Below are 16,970 nucleotides of genomic sequence, written 5' to 3'. Positions count from 1 at the left end.
CAGTTTTTCACCCTGCGGGTTTCGCCAGATTTATAAATCAGAATTTTGATAACTCTTAATCTACAATTGTAACACTATTTTAGTGATAACAGAGATCAGTTTAGTAAATATAGGATTTATCTACATCTGAACAGAATATTAAACAGTTACATATATGTAGATACAACATGAACTAAACTACATCAGGAACTAGACTATGACAGGAACACATCAGGACGGTACATAACTACCCGGAATTCTCGTATTTAAGCCCTGGGCTTAATTTCGAATTTGACCATGTCAGTGATGAAACATTTCTTCTGAAATTAAGCCCAGGGCTTAAATTCGACAAGAGGAAAAAATGACAAACATTTGGGTTCTTTTTATAGTTTTAAATGGAACGGATCAAATTCATCAACAAAAATGGCTTTTAAAACACAATTGTGATGCACTGCCACATAAATGTTCTGAAATACAAAAAGAAACTGTCCATAAACTTTAAATTTTAAAGTTCTTTGAACAAATCAGATCTCAGGGCTAGCTTTTACTAGTATGGTGAGCATCCGTTATCCATCAAAGTCCTCATCTGAACTGGAATCCTCAAACGGGTCGTCACTGAGTTGGTCCTAACCTGGCAGTACAAGATCGGAGTGTAACTGGAGAACATCTTGTAGCCTGTAGTTCACAAGTGGTTTGAAAATTTAAAAGGGAAACCACTCTAAAATAGATTTTAAATTTAAGCCCATGGGCTTAAATTCGAAATTTAAACTCGTTATTTAGTGAGCTAAATAACAGCAGGGCTTAAATACGAGGATTCCCGGTATATTAAATCCACCATTCCGTCCCTCTGCCAAGGCAGACGCTTAACTTGGCCGAGTCCATACACCGGTCTCTCTGTCTCTCCGCTCGTCCTGGTTGTACGTGGCAAGGAGTAGAGTCGCCTGTCCAACCTCGTGGGTTTTCTCCGGGTCCTCCAGTTTCCTCCCACTGCTAAAGACCCCTATGCGCAAGCGAATTATTGAAATAAAATTAAACCATATGTTAGTCCTGAAATGACCTAGGTTGTGTCGAGTGGACGTTAAACCCCATTTCTCTCTCTCTCTCTCTCTCCACTCGTCTCTCCTGCTCCATTGGACAATAGATAAAACTAATGATCATTCTTGCAATTGTCTCTTTTATCTTGTCATGGTATGCTTACTGACCAGTTCGTATTCCTTTGTAATGCGAAGCGTGTGCACAGATCATATGTAGTTTGTAAATGACATATGGGATTAATTACATGTTTAATTAATAATTAGATCATAGCCAGTTTGTGCCTTAACAGAAGTTTATACAGAGTTGAAACATCAATACCATATATTATCAAAAACCAGCTGAGGTCATAAAGTTCTAAGAACCTAAATGATCGTTCAATTTGATTCAAGTTATAGAGTACTTTATCACACAATTCCAGCAAATCTGTATTATATCTCAAAGAAAGCCGTTATTAGGCTTTAGAATAAGGATTATAGTTGAATGTGAAAAAATGTCGGTCTGAACTACATGTACTTGACATTTTGGAATTGTGCCAGGCATGTATTATAAATATTAAAGACACAGAAAAATGATAAAATTTGATTTTGTGGTTTACATTCTCTGTTTTCACTAGGGACCGGGTATCATTCAGATTTGATGAAAAAAGGAAAGAAACTGAGTTTACCATCTATAATCTAATACACATATTCAGTTAATAGATTGCCATGCAGAAAGTGTTAAATACCATCAAGATTCATCAAATAACTCCGAGTTTGTGCTACCGTTTAGTTTAAGAAACACCATTTAGTTTTGACATCGGTCATCTAGTTTATGACCATTTAGTTTAGTTTTGATATTGGTCATCCAGTTTGTGATCATTTAGTTTCATAAACTAGACAACCGATGTCAAACTAAACTGTAGCACAAACTGGGCGGTTTTTGATGAATCTTGATGGTATTTTAACACTTTCTGCATGGCAATCTATTAACTGGATATGTGTATTAGATTATAGATGGTAAACTCAGTTTCTTTCCTTTTTTCATCAAATCTGAATGATACCCGGTCCCTAGATTAGGACATTTAACTAGAGGAAAATCAAAATTCAAATTTATACAGGGTAAATGGAATGGAGCTAAAGATTTGACGTTAAGAACAATTCTTTAGAGTTAAATTATTATAGTGGTCAAGTTTAATTTCCTGGCTACTGTTCAGAAATAAACAACCTCGTTGAATGTTAATCTGTAACAATTAATTGGTACATATTTTTAAAAAGTTGTCAGGAAATTAAATGCTTGTAAATTGGATACTCATTATTAAAATTAAATGGTCAGCTTGAAACTAGACACAGGGGGTTGGGTGGCCGAATGGTTAGCACGTGCGCGCTGTATCACAAAGCCTGTCATTGAGTCAACTGGTGTGGTTTCGAATCCCCGGTTGTACGTGGCAAGGAGTAGGGTTGCCTGTCCAACCTCATGGGTTTTTCTCCGGGTCCTCCGGTTTCCTCACCCTGCTAAAGACCCCTATGCACAAGTGAATTATTGAAATAAAATTAAACCATATGTTGGTCCCGAAATGACCTAGTTTGTGTCAGGTGGACGTTAAACCCCATTTCTCTCTCTCTCTTAAACTAGACACAAGTACAAATTTGACGTTTTTCACGATTGAAGATTTGATATTATACGAATGTCAAAGAAATTACATGTATGACTTAATAGCAAGATTAAAGGCTCAATACCACTCTTGTTGTAACTGAATAATATGTCCCAATCTTTATTCTGGTCAACAAATTGTACTATTTTACAATATTCCAATTAATTGGTGATATAAATTTCATCTTAACACACCTAATATAAAAAATTGGAAAAATTCAACTAAATGATTTGAAAAGCCTGACGTAAAGCTTTTCAAATGTGACTTGGATTTAAAAATATTTTTGAACCCTCTAGACAAGTAAAATAGGATTTAATGGATAATTTACACAATAGGTAGGACACTAACACATCTAGTACTTAGAATAAGGCTATTTTTTTTTTTCTGGAGCTGTCAAACCAGCAAGAGTGTTATTGTCCTTTTAAACGATAACAGGGTCAAGATAATTCCTTATGATTTTCCAGGCTGGTCATGGTGCAGGACAGAGGGCTGGGCAAGGAACAGTGTCGAGTTGTTTGAATGGGATGAAAAGCCCAAGTTCCGTGTTCACATTAGGGGTTGCAATTCTATAACTCGATTGCTAATTAGGAAATGAAATTGGGTTCTGCTCCGACTGCACGAATGAAGAAGGGCATACGCCATAGAGTGTGTTATGAGAGGAATTTTGCCTGGGCAGCAGCACTATGGCCTACTCTTATATCAAATTCCAACTGCCAAAAGATCTTTAACATGCATGCCAATCTGTACACCTGACCTTGATTTTTCTTCCCATTGCAGAAAGCAGGAAATTAAACCCCATTTCATTTCAAACAAACATCATTCTGTAACATTAAACAGAACACAATTAGTTATGGCAGCTAAATTTGATATGAGATCTTATCATTTTGAAAGATTTTAATCCTAAGTATATTATCTATTCATTCGCCTCTGTTTTTTTAATCATACTAAAACACAGAACCAGGATATATTTAAATCATACTAAAACACAACCAGGATATATTTTTGTTTCGTGTTCTAGTTCTGTATGACGGATGTGTTCTCTGTGTAAAATTAACTTATTTAGTTTAGTAATAGCTCTTTTTTCCCCCCCTCAATATATTAGTGAAACACAACATGTACGTAGGCAATTATTACCTTAGATTCCTGTAGGCCACACCAATTTGGTGGTTTGTTTTGCTATACGAAATAATTTGATACACAGGTCACAATTAAACAGGCATTATGGAAGAGCTGAATCTGCCTATTGCAGGTTTTTCTTTAGGCCTGAAATGTTATCTAAATTATTAATTAGATGTCATCGCTAGCCTGCAATATTTACTGGATTTAAATCTGATTTGCAACTCAATGCTCATTGATGATTTAAAACAGACATTATGCAAGAACTAAATCTGCCTACTACAGATCTTTCTTTAGGCCTTAAATGTTATCTAAATTATTAATTAGATATTAATTAACTTACCAAGACCATAATCAACTCTCGAAACCATTGGGTGCTGCAATGTTCTAAATTACTAATTAGATATTAATTAACTTACCAAGACCATAATCAACTCTCAATGCCATGGGATGTCTGCGATATTTAGTGGATTTGAATATGTTTTGGGGTAGATGAAATTAAATAACCGTAAAAATGGACAATCAAAACCTTGTTTATTATCGTAACTATGGCGATCGAGGCTAGCCTATAATTGAATGGCTAATATCTAGGCCTAGATAGCTTGATCCCTGCATTGGCCGAGAAACTTCATCCAGATTTTCCGGCGTGATTCCCCCTTGTCAGTGATGCAGGATGGAGGGCCTGACAAGGGCAGCAGTCTAGTCGTCTGGATGGGAAAAAAAACTGAGGTCCTGTGTACACATTGGCATGCACGTAAAAGATCCCTTGGCATCTGGAATTGGATATAAGAGTAGGCCGAAGTGCCGCTGTTCGGGCAAAATTTCCCTCATCATACCACACTGTATGGTGTACATCCCAAACTTAGGCTGCCTATCTACAGCTAGCTCCGGCTGAGAATAGGCCCTAAGCTAATTAACCGACATTTTAATTCCTACATCGACGATTTTAGTCGAAAACACTGAGTATGCTTTTAGAAATTTTTAAAAGTATTTATTTCTCTTCTATTGTCATATTGAATGAAATTAAATATGTTTATTTAGCCGCTGTGTGTATGAAAAATGTCAAACTAATCAAAGCCGAATCACAAAATAGTCCTCTAATTATTCAATATGGCAGCGCCCATGAAACATAATTTCACAGAGGCGGTTTTATTTGCGAAAACAAATTTAGGAGTATCTAACCTTGTTTTGAAAGATAAACAGATTGAAACTCTAAAGACAGTTTACAATGGTAAAGAATTTATTGCAATATTACTCATAGCACATATTATATATCGCTTTTACACGAGTGTCAGCGACATGCCGTGTTTACATAAAACACACGTGTGTGGGTTATTTTTACTCTGTTGTCTAAACAAAGCGGTCTCGAGTCGATAAGTCCCGCCCCAAAATGATCACATGAGCGTTTTAAATGGCGGATAATCAGTGCAGTGTCACATTCTGGGAAGTATGACGTAGATGGGTTGCTGCGTGCAGTATGTATGGTGTATTTCCGTCTTCATTAGCCCAGTTCGGAGCAAAACAGTAGGACGTTAAACCCCATTTCATTTCATTTCATTTCTGTAACCTGTGTATTTCCAGTTCAATAAGTAAATGCCATTGAAACAATTTCAATAATTTGAAAACAGGAATACTTGATGGCTAATATCCCAAATGCTTTTAATTAAAAATGTTGAGGAGGGGTTGGATGGCCGAATGGTTAGCACGTGCGTGCTGTATCATACGGCCTGTCATTAAGTCAGCTGGCGTGGTTTTGAATCCCCGGTTGTACGTGACAAGGAGTAGGGTCGCCTGTCCAACCTCGTGGGTTTTCTCAGGGTCCTCCGGTTTCCTCCCACTGCTAAAGACCCCTACGCACAAGCGAATTATTGAAATAAAATTAAACCACATGTTAGTCCCGAAATGACCTAGTTTGTGTCGAGTGGACGTTAAACCCCATTTCTCTCTCTCTCTAAAAATGTTATGGTTCTAAATTTGAAACAAAAGCTTGTTCGCATGACTCCTGTATTTATCGAGAACCCGATAATCTAGAAATAAAATTGCTTTGACCTTAGTGTTAAAACATGGGGATGAGTATTGCATTTTTTCAGGTTTAAAACATTTTTCAATCTTGTCATATTTTTTTTCCCCAAACTGCTTTCGGTTGTGAAGCCAAATGACATCAATTTATGTGATTTGAGTTAAAGGGTTATGGTAGCAAATCTTCTTTTGAAAGTTTGTTGTATCCAAGGGGCCGATAGGGGGGAATTGGTGGGTGTGTACGGGTGGGTGTTTATTTAGTGTGTGTATGAGACAGAGAGAGAGAGGGGGGGGAGAAATGGGGTTCAACATCCACTCGACACAAACTAGGCCATTTCAGGACTAACATGGTTCAATTTTATTTCAATGATTCGCTTGCGTGTAGGGGTCTTTAGCAGTGGGAGGAAACCGGAGGACCCAGAGAAAACCCACAAGGTTGATTGTGTGTATAAAAGATGTACATGTAAAATGGATTAGAACCGCATTACAATACACCCTGGATTAGAACCGCATTACAATATACCCTAATTTTAAAGTCTATCCTCAAGGGGGGCTGGATGGCCGAATGTTTAGCGTGTACGCGTTGTATCATAAGGTCTGTCATTGAGTCCACTGGCGTGGTTTTCGAATCCCCGGTTGTACGTGACAAGGAGTAGGGTTGCCTGTCCAACCTCATGGGTTTTCTCCAGATCCTCTGGTTTCCTCCCACTGCTAAAGACCCCTACGCGCAAGCACATTATTAAAATAAAATTGAACCATATGTTAGTCCCAAAATGACCTAGTTTGTATGGAGTGGACTTAAACCAGATCTCTCTCTCTCTCTCTCTCTCTCTCTCTCTCTCTCCTCAAAGTAAATAGTTATCTCTGTGCAGATTGTTCGCAGGTACATAAAAAAATGCAACAAGTGCCGAAAACCTACTCTTATAAATGGCATTAGAGAATATACGATTATCGAGACTGTGTAAATAAGCTACTTTAATTTCATCCCTGGTTATCTTTGTTTTATTTTCCAGCATGCAGCTGAACTGGAGAAAAAACAGAATGAAGGAGAAAATAAAAAGTTAATTGGAACAGTTTTACAATATGGTGGCGTCGTCCAGGTAACCATACTCTATTATTTTGATGAATCGTTATTTTTTTAAACAAGAAATGATGATAAACATGGCGTTTCTTCCATTTAGAGGAAAGAAAACATGAAATAGCCTTGAGGAATTTTGATCGTTAAAGATTTATGTTGGTTGCTTTAAGCTCACTGGTTAAAGTAACGGTTTGTGATTTGAATTTTTCGGAAAATATCAAATTCTCATTGCTTAAAGATACATTATGGGAGATTAGATAAAGAGCTGGCAGTTCTCACTATAATATTTAAAAACTAAATAATATAAAGGGAATTACTAAAGTCGGTACAATAAAAAAACATAGTCTCGATCATCCATTTCATGATTAAATCATGAATGGAAGTCGAGCAGCAAATCGGAACCTAATCCAATAAACATCGCAGCCTAGTGATGCCATCGAGAGTTTATTATGGTCTGGATAAGTTAATTAATGTCTAATTACTAATTTAGATAACATTTCAGGCCTAAAGAAAGACCTGCAATAGGCAGATTTAGCTCTTGCATAATGTATGTGTAATAAGGAGATACTCAACATTTCCTGTGTCGCATTTAGATGGGTGTTATTGTGTAATAATAGACATGTCTTAAGATCATTAGAAACAAGACATTGTTACCATATAATTAAAAAAACAAAATAAAAATACTAATAGATCCATCAATTAGTTTTACGATCAATAAAGATGTCAGGGCAGGGGGGGCGAAATAATAGCCCAACCAGGGCAGGCTTGTATAGCCCAACCAGGGCAGGCTTGTTATTACATAACCTCAGCAGCATAGAAAAATTTAATTTCAAATCATCATAATGACAATGAACCATATGGGCGTATATTGTCGTCGCCTCCGTCGGTCCGTCCGTGGACGCTCTAGAGGCTAAAGTTAATATCCGATTGACTTTAAATTTATATACAGTGTTCAAGGCCATGAAACGAAGAAGCCTATTGATTTTCAGCGATTTCCGATAATTACTGCCAGAGTTATGGCCCTTGATCACTTCAAAAAATCTTATGGACGCTCTAGAGGCTAAAGTTAATATCCGATTGACTTTAAATTTATACACAGTGTTTAAGGTCATGAAGCGAAGAAGCCTATTGATTTTCAGCGATTTCCGAAAATTACTGCCAGAGTTATGGCCCTTGATCACTTCAAAAAATCTTGTGGACGCTCTAGAGGTCAAAGTTAATATCCAATTGACTTTAAATTTATACACAGTGTTTAAGGTCATGAGACGAAGAAGCCTATTGATTTTCAGCGATTTCCAATAATTACTGCCAGAGTTATGGCCCTTGATCACTTAAAAAAAATCTTGTGGACGCTCTACAGGTCAAAGTTAATATCCGATTGACTTTAAATTTATACACAGTGTTTAAGGTCATGAGACGATGACGCCTATTGATTTTCAACGATTTCAGATAATTACTGCCAGAGTTATGGCCCTTGATCACTTTGAAAAATCTTGTGGATGCTCTAGAGGCTAAAGTTAATATCCGATTGACTTTAAATTTATACACAGTGTTTAAGGTCATGAGACAAAGAAGTCTATTCATTTTCAGCGATTTACGATAAGTACTGCCAGAGTTATGGCCCTTGATCACTTTGAAAAATCTTTTGGACACTCTAAAGGCTAAAGTTAATATCCGATTGACTTTAAATTTATACACAGTGTTTAGGGTCATGAGATGAAGTCTATTCATTTTCAGTGATTTTCAGTTATGGCCCTTGATCACTTTGAAAAATCTTGTGATGCTCTAGAGGCTAAAGTTATCATCCGATTGACTTCAGATTGATACACAGAGTTTAAGAGCTTGAGACGAACAAGTATATTGATTTGTAATGAATTTTTATGACTTGAACAGCTAAATCCATGATATTAAAAAACAAACAAATTCTAATGGTTTTCTGATAATTACTTCATGAGTGTATTATAAATGTTTCATTACCGAAAGAAGTAAAAATATGCGACAACACTTGTTGACTGCCCGGACGATTTAGCTGCTGTGGGCGTATGTTTTGTTGCCTGGCAACCTATCTTTGATTGATATTTTTATTTGAGATTCGACTTTCACAAACTAGGTCATTTCGGGACTAACACATGATTCAATTTTATTTCAATAATTCGCTTGGCCATACATGTAGGGGTCTTTATTGGCAGTGGGAGGAAACCAGAAGAGAGTGACATAGCTTGATATTATACATAAATAAATAGAAATATCTTTCCCCTTGTCAGTGGCGCAGGACAGAGGGCATAACAAGGACAAAGGACAGCTGTCTAGTCGTTCGGTTTTGTGTACAGATTGACATGTACGTAAAAGATCCCATGGCAGTTGGAATTTGATATAAGAGTAGGCCGTAGTGCCGCTGACCGGGCAGAATTTCCCTCAGGGCATACTGCATGGCGTATACCCGCCTTCATTTCATTTTTTTTTTTTTATACTTTCGATGGCCTACTCTACACAAGGATCTGACCATTGGTAGCGATAGGTCGCATCAGAGGTCATATGAGCGACTTGATGCTATGATGTCAGACATTTGATTAAACAATCAGCATTGATGTTACTAGTGGATTACCCACAATTCCGTGCAAAACATGCCTAAAGCTCGCTGTAACAGACCGTTTCATTGGCTAATAGCTCACATCATTCAAAACAAGTCAGTGATAACAACTCTTCCAGATCTTAGTGTAGTAAAGACAAATAAAGCAAAATTTTGAACTATAAAAACAAAACGAAATAGGATCTGTGTTTTAACCAGATTGACACTACAGACAAAAGAAAACTTGAAGACTAGGATACAGATGGGGACATAATAAATGTACAGTATTAATTATTATCTAGGAAATTTAGCAATGTGTTTATTCTGCTATAATACCAACATACATTGTAATACACTGTAACCCAGGTATCGTTTAATCTTGTTTATCTAGCACTAATTTCTTTCACATGTTTCATATCAAACTTTTGTTTAAAAACAGTTTAAAATCACCCTAAAATCGTTTAAATTGTACATGTGTCCAGTTTAAAGCTGACTGATTAATTTTGATAATGAGTGTCCAATTTACAAGTATTTAATTTCCTGATCACTGTTCAAAAATTAATCATTATACATCATTAATCAATTGGGTTGTTTATTTTTTAACAATGATTGAGAAATTAAACACTTGTAAATTGGACACTCATTATCAAAATTGAATGGTCAGCTTTAAACTGGACAGAAGTACAAATTAAACGATTTATGGTGATTTTAAACAGTTTTTACAAATTTTTTAAACAAGAATTTGATATTAAAGGAGCTAAATCGCTAACATTTGGGACCTAGAAATTGACAAACGTGCGTCGCAACGCATATAATACTGTAATATGAATGTATATAAACTGATTTACATTCAATGGTTTCCGTTTTTACTCCAATTTCAAATCATCTATGTTTGGTGAAATAAGTCAGCAGTCTCAAGCAAGTGCAAATTTCTAGTGTCTGGTTATTCCAGTCTACATACGCCGTTTGATTTGGTGCAATGTGTCTAGCCTCGTCCCTCGAGTCTCTTGATACAACTGGGGCTGAAGCGCATTATGGTACACGATTCGTGTACCAATGGTAAAATGTTTATTTTGTTTTAAATATTGGATATCAAAAGCCCATCTTTTACCGGTAAGATCACAACATGAATGTTGATTTAATTTGACAAATAATTCGTGTTTTCAATGTTGAAGATTTTGGATGATATTGAGTTAGAGACTTAACTACTTTAAATGAATGTGAAAGAAATTAGTGCTAGTTAAACAAGATTGAATGATACCTGGGTTACAGTGATACATCATATAGGATTTCAATTTTATCACACAATCTAGTGAAATACAAAAAGTACTTTCTTTTCTGATATCTAACTAATATTACGGTTGTCACTATTTCATCTTCTCTCTGTTTTTTCTTCTAAATTTCCATTATTTATGTTACACTTAAAGGGACTATCCCGATTTGAACAGGGTCTCCAAAATAAAAGTCTGGGTACGTATGAAATTTAAGCGCCATAATATAGAGGAATGGTGTATATACCGTGTCTCAAAATGTCAGCTCAAAATATTGAGTCGTTTGGACAACGTCAAAAATGCTTATCCGGACACGTAACCCTTTTTTCATTGGGTGACCTGATAATCAATCGATTCCCGTTCCTTTAGAGGTTTATACAGTAAATGACCCATGTGCTGTAACTGATAACGAAAGGTAAATTTCACCTACACATTATTTTTATAAAATAAAACCTGGTTTATCCAGACACCGCATAATACAGCTTGGGACACCGGTCTCCATTTCCAGATGAAGACTGACGGTTTTAAGTTGTTTGAAAACGTATCACAAATATTGAGTTAGTTGCTCAGTCCTTAGGTAGAGGATTTTAAGGGATTTTAACACAAAATTAAGCAGTTTTATTCTCAAAAAAATTATCGGGATTCGCCCTTTAAATTGTGAAGGTGACTGAAATAAATTCAATGATTTTTATACGCTTACATTGTCGATTTTCCGTTGGTCCGGTGTCTACTATTTCATTTTCTCTCTGTTTTTTCTTCCAAATTTCAATTGTTTATGTTAAACTTAAATTGACTGAAAGTGAATGAAATAATTCTATGATTTTTATACGCCTACATTGTCGATTTTCTGTTGATCCGGTGTCTACAATTGCCTGTTGACGCTCTACAGGCTAAAGTTAATGCCCGATTGATTTTAGATTTACATGTATACACAGTTAAGTATTTAAGTTCATGAGACAAAGAATCCTATTGATTTTCAACAATTTCTGATAATTACTGCCACAGTAAAAAATGGCCCTTGATCACTTTAAAAAATCTTGTGGCTGCTCTAGCATCAAGTTAATATCTGATGGATTTTATACACTGCCAGAGTTATGGCCCTTGATCACTTAGGAAAATCTTGTGGACGCTCTTAGAGGCTAAAGTTAATATACAAAATGATTTAAGGTCATGAGACGAAAAAGCCATGTTGATTTTCAATGATTTCTGATAATTACTGCCAGAGTTATGTCCCTTGATCACTTTGAATAGTCTTGTGGACGAGCTAGAGGCTAATTTATACACAGTGTTTAAGGTCATGAGACAAACAATCAAAACAAATTCTAATGATTTCTGATAATTATTTAAAGGGCACATAAGATGGACGACATTACCTTTCCGTACGTATAGCCAATGGTTACTATATCCACTTTACGGCAAATTTACACCAATTTGATTAGAATTAATTCGGCTATCTTCAAAAACTTTGCCAATTATCGAAAACACTCTTAATCCCCTCAGACGCCAGTGACACCACAGTGACCAAATGCATATTCCGAATGTTTATTCCTTAATGACCTATATACAGCTGGCGTGTGTATTCATTAACGCCTAACTGATTCCTTAATTCCCCTAATTAAATAAAACAAAGTTATAGTGTCCCAAAGCATAAACCAATCAAATTGCTTATCTCTGTTTAGCCTAAGCAGACAATGTTCATCTTTGAACCCCATCAAGGTATTCCCCCAATAAACACCTACACCAAGTTTGAACATTCTAGCTCAATTAGAAAGAAAGTTATTGTGTCCCCAAAAGTGACAGAGAGACGGACGGGCAGACCCATTTTAATAGTCCCCTGCTTTCTTTGAATGACGGGGGACAATAATGAATATAATATTGTCAAATAATATTGTAAGCCAAATGTATTCACAATATGCTTATAAATGATACATTTACTTGATAATTCAAATTTCTCAATACACTCCTGTATATGTCTAATAATCCTTGTCTGATGATATGGATACAATTTGTGTTTATGAGATGAAAAGATTTTTCCCATAAATCTCCCAAGCCAATTTTAAAAAGTTCCTTCTTAACATTCAGGACCCATGGGTCATTATTAACATTAGAGTTGCAAGAATTAAGTAAGACATTAGTAGAAGAACGTATTTTAATCCAGTATTTATCAATCCGTAATTTTCTCGTAAGGATTAAAGGGAAACGTCCAAGTTCATAATAGATCATGTGGGAATTTGTGGTTGTTCTTGTATCAATGATTTTCCTAAGGTACCTTAAATGTATTTGTTCTATATCGTATCCCGAATGAAAACTCCAAACTAAAGCCCCATAATTTAGAATACAATACAAGAGATAAAAGTATCAAAAGTTCAAAGTTTAGTTACAATATTAAAATAATTTTCATTACAAACTTTTGAGACTGAGAAGAGAGGCTTTTCGACCCTGTTCAGCAATGTGTTTTTGTGTAATTAGATATTTACCATTAAAATTTAGTAGTAGGCCAAGATATTTAAAACTATTTACAACTTCAATATTACAACCATTAAACATGCATTATGCAAGAGCAAAATCTGCTTATTACAAGTCTTTCTTTAGGCCTACATAGTTTTATATTGGTAAGGATTCGAGTTATTTCAACTGCCAAGGAATCTTTTACATGCACGCTTGTGTGCTTGAGATCTCGGTTTTTTTTTTGTCCCATCCAAAACACTAGACAGCTGTCCTTGTCAGGGTCTCTATCCTGCACCACTGACAAGGGGAATCCCCGGACAAGAGATGAACAGTTAGACATATTTGAAGGTGACTTGAATGATATTGATAATGATGTATGTCTAGTCACTAGCTTTATCAAAAGGTTTCATCTCTTTATCTTTTATCTTTGGAGGGGGGTTGGATGGCTGAATGGTTAGCACGTGCGTGTTGTATCATAAAGTCTGTCATTGAGTCAACTGGCGTGAATTTGAATCCTCGGTTGTACGTGACAAGGAGTAGGGTCGCCTGTCCAACTTCGCGGGTTTTCTCCGGGTCCTCCGGTTTCCTTCCACTGCTAAAGACCCCTACGCGCATGCAATTGATGGAAATAAAATTGAACCATATGTTAGTCCCAAAATGACCTAGTTTGTGTCGAGTCAACGTCAAACCCCATCTCTCTCTTTCTCTCTCTCTCTTTTATCTGTAAGTTTAAACCATGTCCCCCTGCTTCTCTCCATTCCACTCATACCCCTCAAAAGAAAATATTACTTGTTTTCATTCTTTAGAAATTTGTTAAAAATCCTGAAGTCAGAAATGGGATATGCAGTCCTTCACGTTTATAAGATTGTGCGGGAGCCCAAAAAACTTGCCAATTTAAAAAATGAGATAAAGGCTCCATAAAAAAAAAACTCTTCTTAATTAAATTGCAAGAGTAATTCTTCATTTTCTTGAATTAAGGATAGCTGAATGGTTACCACGTGCGAGCTGTATCATAAGGTCTGTCATTGAGTCAACTGGTGTGGTTTCAATTCCCCAGTTGTACCTGACAAGGAGTTTTGTCTAGGGTTAGTCTCGAAATGACCTAGTTTGTGTCCAGTGGAGTTAAACTCCATCTCTCTCTCTCTCTCTCTCTCTCTCTCATTATCCCATGTGGTTCAGAATAGTAGGACATTAAACCACATTTCATTTCATTTCATTAAAAATCTGAATAATACCTGTAGGCCTGCATAGTTTTATATTGGTAAGGATTCGAGTTATTTTCAGATTTAAAATGAAGCTAATAAAATTGCGTCTCATTTAAGCTGAAGTAAATCAATAGAAGTTATTTTATTTGACGACTGTAGATGTCTGGTTACAACTCAAGTTGAGCAGACAAATGACTTGTTGAAGTTTGATCAATTATGTATGTGTCTCAGTGAATAATGGCGGGGATAATTTCTACGTGGCTGGTTTATGGATAGATTTAACGACCAGCTTATTTATAATCTCCTAGACTTGTCTTCTCGCCATTATGATAGTGATGTGGTTAAATAAAGCTATATAACAACTCTATTTTAAGACAAATCTGATAGAAGCAGTTTATAACATCTCATGAATAATATAGGTAATGGGGGTGGGGAGAACGTCAACACTTCCTTAAAGATACATTATGGGAGATTAGATAATGAGTTGGCAGTTCTCACTATAATAGTTAAAAACTAGATAATGTAAAGGCAATTTGCTGAAAATTTCATTCAAATTGATCCACTATGAACCTGGATTTTAGCGAATGAATTTTTAGGCCTAGCCTCGATCAGCATTACTAAAGTCGGTACAATAAAAAAACATAGTCTCGATCATCCATTTCATGATTAAATCATGAATGGAAGTCAAGCAGCAAATCGGAACCTAATCCAATAAATATCGCAGGCTAGTGATGCCATTGAGAGTTTATTATGGTCTGGATAAGTTAATTAATGTCTAATTACTAATTTAGATAACATTTCAGGCCTAAAGAAAGACCTGCAATAGGCAGATTTAGCTCTTGCATAATGTATGTGTAATAAGGAGATACTCAACATTTCCTGTGTCACATTTAGATGGGTGTTATTGTATGAAATTTCCGATCATCATTACTAAAGTCAGTACGATAAACAGCATAGTCTCGATTATCCATTTAATCATTAAATTGTGAAGGAAAGTTATAAAAGTGGGATAGCGCTGATAGGAAAAATGAAGTTTCTATCTGCTGTGTCATTCAATCCACCGACCATGTTCCGGTGGTTATTTGCTTAATGCACATAATACTTTCGTTTATTGTCACTCGCCTGAAGAAAGTAGGTGATTATAAAAATGAGTTTACTTGTCCATCCGTCTGTCTGCCCCTCTAGGGGGGGTGGGGGGAAGGTCTGTCATAGAGTCAACAGGGCTGGGCTTGGCTTCGATTACCCGGTTGTGCGTGACAAGGAGTAGGGTCGCCTGTCCAACCTTGTGGGTTTTTTCTGGGTCCTCCGGTTTCTGCCCACTGCTAAAGACCCCTACGCACAAGCGAATTAGTGAAATAAAATTGAACCATATGTTATTCCCGAAATGACCTAGTTTTGTCAAGTGGATGTTAAACCCCATTTCTCTTTCTCTAGGTCATCCAGTTTCCTCCCACTGCTAAAGACCCCTATGTGCAAGCGAATTATTGAAATAAAATTGAACCATATGTTAGTCCTGAAATGATGTTACCCCCTTTCTCTCTCTCTCTCTCTCTCTCTCTCTCTCCAATAACACAATAACTCTGCTTCTAATTCAAACTTTTTATAGATCACTAATTGAGTACATGTTTTATTTTTTTGCAGTTACTTCACATAAAAAGCAACAAGTTTTTGACAGTAAATAAACGTCTTCCTGCATTATTAGAGAAGAATGCAATGAGAGTTAATTTAGATACTTCTGGCAATGAAGGATCATGGTTTTATATACAACCATTTTATAAACATAGTTCACAAGGAGATAAGGTAAGTTTGGTCCTTCCGTCATTTCCCGTCTTCATTTGGGGGTTGGGTGGCCGAATGGTTAGCACGCGCGTGCTGTATCATATGGTCTGTCATTGAGTCAACTGGCTGGGTTTCGATTCCCTGGTTGTACGTGACAAGGAGTAAGGTCGCCTGTCCAACCTCGTGGGTTTTCTCCGGGTCCTCCGGTTTCCTCCCACTGCTAAAGACGCCTACGCGCAAGCGATTTATTCAATAAAATTGAACCATGTGTTAGTCCCGAAATGACCTAGTTTGTGTCGAGTGGACGTTAAACCCCATTTCTCTCTCTCTCTCTCCCGTCTTCATTATTGCCTCTGCAGTCACGATGTGATACACATTGTGATTCGGGTGCTACGATACGATTCATATCACGATTCATAATCAGGTCAATATTTACCAAGAAAACCACTGGATAAATGAATAATTGATATTTTGGGCCTGCCGATGTCGAAGAAATAAAACTGTTTTATATCACAATATTGATGAAAATCAAAATAAGGATCAAAACAATTTAAGGCTATTTGTATAAAGTCAATCTCAAGATCTCACAAGTTATAGTGGGAGTTCACTTCAGGGGTCAAACGAGCGGCTTTTGACCCTATGATGCCAGATATTGATTAATCAATCAGCATTGACGTTTCTATTGGTTTACCCACAGTTCCGTGCATAAAAAGGCCAAGAACTCGCTGTAACAGATCGTTTCATTGGCTAACCCCTCACATCATCTAGAACATGTCAATGAAAACAACTCTTCCAGATCCTAGTGTAGTAAAAACAAGTAAAACGAAATTTTGATCTATAA

At 36.4% G+C, this 16,970-nt stretch overlaps 1 protein-coding gene across 2 annotated transcripts in view; it reads left to right on the top strand.

The window, feature by feature from the left end:
- Window positions 1-16,970, top strand: part of LOC126827242 (inositol 1,4,5-trisphosphate receptor) — a 91,840-nt gene that overhangs the window by 49,163 nt on the left and 25,707 nt on the right. For both annotated transcript variants that reach the window (XM_050556495.2, XM_056102150.1), the window contains exons 4-5: window positions 6,793-6,879; window positions 15,992-16,150. In XM_050556495.2, the coding sequence (XP_050412452.1) occupies window positions 6,793-6,879; window positions 15,992-16,150 (246 nt within the window). The remainder of the gene's footprint in view (window positions 1-6,792; window positions 6,880-15,991; window positions 16,151-16,970) is intronic.

The sequence above is a fragment of the Patella vulgata genome, chromosome 7 (genome assembly GCF_932274485.2).
Source record: "Patella vulgata chromosome 7, xgPatVulg1.2, whole genome shotgun sequence".
Lineage (NCBI taxonomy): Eukaryota > Metazoa > Mollusca > Gastropoda > Patellidae > Patella > Patella vulgata.
This window is presented reverse-complemented; position numbering and strand designations above follow the sequence as displayed.